We start from the raw sequence: 8,172 nt of genomic DNA, 5'->3' as shown, positions 1-8,172 counted from the left end.
CGAACTAGGGTGGTAGTGTAGACATACCCTTATAGTGGGATACTCTTCTTATATTTCATGAGTTCATGGTGTCTTCCTTCTGTGATAGATTGCCACTCTACTCCTCTTCAAGAGCTCGAAGGGTGTGTCTCTTCATGCTGTCTTTTCTTCCAAAAATTCAAGTATACTTTACCCAGGCATCTGGATTTATTTAGTGCAGTGCATGATGTGGCCTTATCTCTACAGTGCAGCTGGAGCAACCATCAAACGTCTTCCATTGTCTGCTCTCAATCTTCTTTCTTTTAGGGGTACCCCTGGCAAGGTGAGGGTGACTTTCCCCCAAAGCTGCTGGAAGGCTTTGAAGGAACAAGCTCATCATTTCCTTCCCTTGTAGCAAAAAACATACAGTACTGTGACAGGGCTGATGAGAGAGGGTAGAAAGGAAAACAATTGTACCAGAGTCTCAAGCTCTGGAGCCCCTCAAAAGATATCTGAGGCTATGGCTACACCACCATTTTTTTGCAGAAGAAGATATGCAAATCATGCTCACATTTGCATATCTTCTTCCAATTCTGTTTGTGGAAGAGGTTTTGCCACTAGTTGGCCCGGTGTGATGAGGCCAAATGTCGCAAAAAAACCCCAAACCCTCTTTCTCAAGACCCCTTATTACACATAAATCAAGCTTTATAGGGTCTTGAAAAAGAAGCTGTTTTTTTCAACATTTGGCCCCATTACATGGGGCCAAATAACAGTAAAACCTCTTCCGCAAAAAGAATTGGAAGAAGATATGCAAATGCGAGTGTGATTTGCATATCTTCTTCCACAAAAAAAGGCAGTGTAGCCATAGCCTGAATAATACATTGAAATGGGAGAGGTTGGGGGCCCAGCAATCATCATGTACTGGGGTAACAAGCTGTCTCTCTATGGGCCTGGCTACAGGAAATAGTATTCATACCTCTCCCCACTTTGAGCAGGGTTTCTAGAGCTGGGGAAAACTATGTATGTAGTGTTCAGGCATTATACTTGGCTCAGACTGAGGTAACTGTTGTCACTGCAGGAGAGGAAAGAGGCCAGGGATTCATTTTCCAGCATATTCCCTGTAGTTTTGAGGCAACAGGCCTTATACTGCTATTTCCTGTAAGAAAGCAGAGAGGGGCAGGGCCTCAGGATTTCCCTTAAGACTCAATGAAAGATAAGACTCACTGGCAGCCATTCAAAGACAATGGGAGACATGGATAAAGGCCACTGGCCTTGCTGCCCACATCTAAGAGAGTGAAAGTGCTGTGGGTTTTGGATACTAGATAGGGGAGTGCCTGAATGCAAGAACTGGGGATTAATGCAGTGTCCTGTGACTCCCTAAAGGCTGGACCTTGTGGAATTGGGGTGACAGGGTGAGTGTTTTGTCTTCTGCAGACAGAGGCTGAGCTATGGCAGGCCTTGCGGCACAGGGTGGGGCTAGGCAATGCCTACTGTGGAAAGTTCTGAGTGGGTAAGGGTGCTGTCTATGCCTGTGAAACTGGTCTGAGGGTTCAGTGCTCCTATCCATAAAAACTGAGCCCTGCACAATTCACAACCCCGTAAAGACAAGCTCACATCTTGGTGCAACTCTCCTGATTGCACCGGCTTTACGCCTGGAAGGCACTTGGCCCGTGTGGAGAGGTGCAGGTCCTTCTGCTCAGACTGCTGTGATGGCTCTGTCTGGAGTCTGTGTACGGGGATGCTGCTGTCCACGGTGCTGCAGAGAGCACAGCTCCTCCCTCCTCTTGCAGACAGGCAGCACCAGGCGTCATGTGACCGACCCCTCCTTTCTGTTCCCCTCCCTCCCTCCTGGAGACAGAAGCTCCAGCCTGACGCCGCTGAAAAGGCAACTGCACTTGCCTTATTCAAAGACCTAAAGAAATTCTCGTTGACCGACACTTGCTTCAAGCTCTGTTACAAGCTAAAGAGAAAATCCATGCAGGTAAATCGCAGGCTCCTGGTTTGGGGGATACGGGGAAAGGGAGGTGGAGGAGGAAAGCTCCCATTTAACAGAGCTTGGATCTGTCGGATGCACAAGGGGCTGGTTGGTTTGCGTTTTGAATAGGTAGATGGCAAGGAGATGAGATGGTGGAACTGAGGTAGTAAGTTAAACGTTGGCTGCGGTGATTTATGGTCAATTGCAAAGCAAAGGCTGGTGGTTGGAGACTCAAGAAATGAAAATCGGTATTTTTGTGTGTATCTGCTGTTTTGTGAAGTCGGAGCGGCAATGAAAAAGATATTTTGTATTGGGGTCTGATGGAAAAAAGCGGGATTATGCAGGGTGTGCATTGATATTCTGGGACGTTTTTCATTGGGAGCCAGAAAAAAAAAGGAACACCCAACTGCATTTATATATGTTTGAACTGTTTAGGTCCCTGCTGATGGCATGCGTTCTTGGAGGGACAGAAATTATATCATAAATATATTAAAATTAATATAACTGCAGGCTGTAAGGGTAGAAAAATCGATCATTCCAGTAGCTTAGGAACAAATTTGATTCTAGAATTTACTTAGAAATGAAAGAAAAAGATTAATGATGCTGTTAAGACTGTTTTTGAATTAGGGCGCTTCTCTGACTAAAGCAAGGCTGTTTTTCAGATCCTTTTATTTCAGACTGTAATTTCTGAACTCTCTAAGTCTTCCCCGCAACCAAGACCCAAGCCTGTGGATTTTTATACAATAAGGATTCTGCCAAGGATTGTAAATGCCTACTGACCTGCCATTTATTATGGATTGATTGAACTATGGGTGTCTCTCCTTTTCTCTCTTTTTCCTTTCAGAAAGCTCAGTTGGGGCACCTGTGATTAAAACATATTTTTAAGAATAAAATGAGTATGAAGGGGAGGCAGGAAAACGCTTTATTTTAACCGATGAGCGGCGGAGTCCAGTATTCTCACCTGATATTTTCATATGGGGGGGGGGGAGGATCTTGTACCCGAGATCCCACTTAAAACATGTATGCTAAATAATTTGCTCTATCAAAGATAAAATTACCTCTCCTGCTTTGGAAATGACTAGAAAAACTGTGCTGTTTATCGATAGTATATGAATTGAATCAGCTATAATAAATAAGCAATTAGAAAGGAGTTTCTTTCTTTCTTTCTTTCTTTCTTTCTTTCTTTCTTTCTTTCTTTCTTTCTTTCTTTCTTTCTTGCGCATATGTATGAAAGAGAGGGAGAAGCAGCATAGACAAGCACAGAGAGGGTCATCAATTCCATCTAGAAAATATCTTGAAGTGGGATCCCCTGGCTCGATGGCTCTCAGCTGACAGCTGTAGGGATGGCTCTGTCATTCACTCCTAGATCACCTCTTCCCTACATAAAAATACATATACACACACACCAGCTGGTGCTACCCCCATCTCCACCTTCTCTACACGTTCACACTACATACTGAGCTACTCCTGTTGTACATCCCTCCTCCTCCTCCACACACGAGCACACAAACATATACCTACTTTTTTCACACTCCCTCTAGACATGCAGCTCGCTGGGTGTCCACACGCACACACATACACACGCACACAGGACGCCTTCCTTCACATGATCAACCCCACTCATGTGCCTCCCCCTTTACACAGAATCGTGCACCTGTGCAGCTTCCTAAACCTCTGTTCGTGGCTCCCCATTGGACATACACGATTATCTCCCTATACTCACGCTGCTTCCTCCCTCCTTCGGGCTCCCTCTTGTTACATGTACTCACACAATTAGCACAATTCCCCATACACAGTGAACCCCTGCGTCCCACGCACCGTCGCACCCCTCCCCTCGCGGTGTCACATGCTCGCAATCTCACACTCTTCATTCCTCCCCTCATCACACAACCCACAATCATTACCACCCCCAAAACACACAATGACTCTCCCATACATAGTTAATCCACTTCCATATACGTTATAACGCCCACAAAGCGACCCTTTCGCGCACATAAATGAAACCAATCTAGACAAACAGTGCCCAATTAGGCGCACAAAGACCCACAATGGTAATGTCATATGCATACACCCGGCACAGACGTAGTCCCACATACACAGAGGCAGGGATGCCGTGACACACGCGTTCGCCCCTTTCTGTTCCCATATGCAGAAATACTCCTGCTGCTCGGTCTCATGCAGACACACAATACCCCGTGTCTCTGTCTCGCACACAATGTCCCATAGACACAATGACGACTTCATACAAGCACTGTAGTAAGTTGACACCCCCGGTGATCCCTTCTCACCCACACAGCCCTCCCCCCCCCACACCGACCCCCCCAAAAGAGCCCCCCACACTGTATTTGTCTGGCTCACATGCACCGACCTAACATTCACACGCACTTCTCACCCCCACACAGAGATCCTCACACATCTAATGCCCCCACAGAGAGACCCACAGTCACACACACACGCTGCCCTCTCACTAGCACCTTCACTCGCAGTCGGGAGCATTGACCTGGTCGCACAGACCCAATCACATATCCACGCTGCCTCCCCCCACGCAGACCCCAAATAACGCACTCAGACGCCCTCCCCTCTGCAAACACGAGTGGGCTCGGGCAGAGGGACGGAGCCAGGAGGCTCCGGGGTGGTTGTCGGGAAGAGGCGGGAGCTGCGGGGCTTTCCCCCGCTTGGGCGGAGCCAGGTGGGGGGATCTGCTCTCTGGCCCGGCGGCGGCGAGTGAGGAACCGGTCCGCGGCCGGGGCGGGGCTGCCTCGGGCGCTGTAGCCGGAGCGCCGGCCGGGCTCAATGCGGTGCAATAAATTAGTGCTGGTTAGGAGGCCGGGGTGAGGGCGTGCGGGGGACCCTGGGCAGCCTGGCTGGCGCGCGCGCGCTCCACAGTGCCCGGCTCTCGCAGGGGGCGCTGTCTATGCAGCGTCCAGTCCCCGCTCCCCTGGGGGCGGCGGCCCCCTCTAGGGAGCAGCCAGTGAAAGCCCGTGAAGTTGAGGCGAGGCAAAGGCAATGTAACGGTGTGTGGGAGGGAAAGGTGCACACGCTGCTCGCGGGGGGCCGCGTCCCGGCCTGTGCCCCGGAGCCGCAGGCCCCCAAGCCAAAGGGCAGGCTCGGCGCCCGCTGCGGAGCTGCACGGCTGGGCCGGAGGCTGAGAGCAGAGGGCGAGATTGGAAGTGGGCGGGGGAAGAGGGGAGCTCTTCGTCGGAGCCTGAAAAGCAAATACGCACCTGCCGAGAAACACATAACGGGGATTGCGGTGGGAGGGGATCGAAAAATGGGGACACTCCTTTCAACGCCCCTGCAATGCTTTGCCTTGGGAGAGCTCTTGGGAGGAAGGGTCTGGATTGTGGCAAGTACACTGCATATACAGAAAAAAATGTGTGCCGGGGGGAGGGGAGCTTTGTTCTTCTTAAACAGGGATAATTGGGCATCTATTCAAAATACTGTACCCTAGCCCAGAGGGATTAAACACCTGATATTAGCTGAACTGTGGTGTGCCTAATGTCAACAGCATAGCTGTTGCCAATTGGATTTTACCTACCATAACAGATAATTTCAGCAGCAAAAGAGGTCAGGTGGCAGAGAAAAATATAGTTTGAAATTTTCAGAACACCTTCTAAGAAACCATTGTAATTCTGCCTCCCTCTGTGAAAATAATGCCATATAAATTCAAGCCAGCTGATCCCTGGGGAGAGTTTGCTCCACTTTACATGTTCTTAAACATATTGGAAATAATCAGAACCAGGCTAGGTGGCATGGTATGCATTAATATTACTCTGTAGTGTCTATATTCTATTAAACAAATTAAGTTAAAGGGAAACTCGGGTATCAATAAGAATAATTAATGCCGTTTAATAGCCCTTTCCTTTTGAGCATATCAAGTCTTACAAAAAATGAAATCTGGTACAAAAAGGTTCAATGTTTGAAACAGTAAGTAGCAATCTTTATAGAGGCAATAGCACAAAAGCATATTTTTGTGTAAGGTTTAGGTTTAGTGTAATAGATATAAATTCTCAGTATCTCCAAATGAATTTACAAGTTTTGTTCCTTATTTTAAACACTGGTTTAAGTTAAGAATAAACAAAGATAAATTATCACTCGTGCAATTTAAATGTTAAGATATAATTTGATATTGGTTTGTTTTAATTCTTTGCAGATTAAAAAACAAAACAAAAATAACCCCCAAAACCTTGGATCATAGTTTTGGCCTTGTATAGGAGAACAGAAGAGAAGCTGTCACACTTTGCATGTCAAGTAGCTACTGAGCTGTTTGACAGCTTCTGGATTCCATCTCCACTGGGAACGAGGCAGCGCAGGAAACCATGAGCAATGAATCCTATGGTCTGCTTGTGCTGCTGTAGCACCATGGCAGGCAGTCCATGATCTGACAGGAGGATCTGTTCCAGGAAGGCAGTACTGGAATTGGTAATTTATTCTCTGAAAAAGGAGAAGAAAAACCCTTGGGAAAATACAATTGGTGGATAAATGTAAAAAGTACACATTCCATACACACTGGAATTGTGATGCATTCTTACTGGATTTGTGGATACCGTTTGGAGAAGGGGGTTTTTTTTTACATCCCCCGCACATTCCAACATTGGTAATGTAGGTTTTTGGAATAATTACTGATGATCTATATGTCCCTAGATGCATCTTGAGAAGCCAAGTTAATCAGTGAGGAAGCCCGTGGGTGCCTTCTTTTTTGCTGAAGATCTCTTACAATTCACACCTGTATCTTGGGCACTCACAGTCTGGGCCTCTCTTGCAGGGAGGCATTTACAATAACTGAAGTGTAAAGGGGAAAGAAGAGTGAGTCCACTGTTTAGTGTGAGAGGTGACTGGAAAGATTTTACCCTGTCTGCTCCAGACCCCACCCCACCTCTCCCCCCTCCTCGCCCCCCTCTCCCCGGCCCAACCCCACAAAGAATGGGGGCTATGCTCCTCAAGCGTGGGGGCTGCCTCCTGCTGTGGATGGCCCTGTTACTGGGCTGCTGGGCTGAGCTTGGCAGTGGCCTGGAGTTCCCAGGGGCTGAGGGCCAATGGACCCGCTTTCCCAAGTGGAATGCTTGCTGTGAGAGTGAAATGAGCTTCAATATGAAGACACGCAGCTCCAGTGGGTTGGTCCTCTATTTTGATGATGAGGGATTCTGTGACTTTCTGGAGCTGATCTTGACCCAAGGGGGGCGGCTTCAGCTCAGCTTCTCTATCTTCTGTGCTGAGCCTGCCACCCTGCTGACTGACACAGCTGTCAACGACAACCTCTGGCACACGGTGGTCATCCGTCGCCATTTTAAGAATACGACACTGCTCATTGACCAGACTGAGGCAAAGTGGGTGGAAGTGAAGTCCAAGCGGCGTGACATGACTGTTTTCAGTGGCCTCTTTCTTGGTGGGCTCCCACCTGAGCTGCGCTCAGCAACCCTGAAACTAACGCTGTCCTCAGTGAAGGACCGGGAGCCTTTTAAAGGCTGGATAACTGATGTCAGGGTCAACTATACACAGGCCTCACCTGTGGAGAGTCAGGAGGTGCGGCTGGATGATGAGCAGAGCCGCCTGTGTGCCAGTGACGACGTTTGCCTCAATGGTGGCATCTGCTCGGTGCTCAATGACCAGGCTGTCTGTGACTGCTCCCAAACTGGCTTTCGGGGGAAGGACTGCAGTGAAGGTAAGACTTCAGTTTAGCTTGCCCTACCAGCCACTCCCTTAAGGGAGAGGAAAGGTAGCAGATAAAGACTGCATGGTGTTTCCACCAGAAGAGTGAATCTCTCTCTGATTCGTACTTTCCCCCTCCCCTCCTCATTCCTAACTCCTCTGTTATATCTCAGTCCTCCCTTGACCATCCTCCAAGTGTTTCTGTGACAGAGTACGGTGTGATTATTTTCTCCAAAATTGGGAGAGAGGAGAATGTAATTTGGGATTCTTTTGAGATAGGGTGTAATCTGGGGATGTACTTCATGTTAAACTAGGATTGTTCTTGTTGATGGTGACCTGGAGTTATTTCTAGTATGGGAGGGATTAATATGGGATATAGTCATGGTGGGCTGGGAGAGTGAAGTCAGTCTCAGGTAACTCAAAAGAAGTGGGCAATGTAGAATTATACTTGGGTAGTGACCTTGTTTGATTTTTTGTGGGTAGAGCGGAGAAATTATCTAGATTTATTTTTTGTTGGGGAAAGGGGAGGCCTGGATTTGTCCATTATCTGTAGAGATATATTTATTGATATAAATCAGTGTTTTATTTGT

General features: G+C 47.9%; 1 protein-coding gene across 14 annotated transcripts in view; it reads left to right on the top strand.

The window, feature by feature from the left end:
* The first annotated feature begins 1,805 nt into the window (after nt 1-1,805).
* The window catches only part of NRXN1 (neurexin 1), a 1,137,502-nt gene continuing 1,131,135 nt past the window's right edge, over nt 1,806-8,172 (top strand). For all 14 annotated transcript variants that reach the window (XM_075925469.1, XM_075925468.1, XM_075925459.1 and 11 more), the window contains exons 1-2: nt 1,806-1,939; nt 6,087-7,595. In XM_075925469.1, coding sequence (XP_075781584.1) covers nt 6,857-7,595 — 739 coding nt within the window. In that variant the 5' untranslated portion in view covers nt 1,806-1,939; nt 6,087-6,856. The remainder of the gene's footprint in view (nt 1,940-6,086; nt 7,596-8,172) is intronic.

The sequence above is a fragment of the Pelodiscus sinensis genome, chromosome 3 (assembly GCF_049634645.1).
Source record: "Pelodiscus sinensis isolate JC-2024 chromosome 3, ASM4963464v1, whole genome shotgun sequence".
NCBI classification, from domain to species: Eukaryota; Metazoa; Chordata; order Testudines; family Trionychidae; genus Pelodiscus; species Pelodiscus sinensis.
Note: the sequence above shows the minus strand (reverse complement) of the source record. Positions and strands in the feature narration are given on the sequence as shown.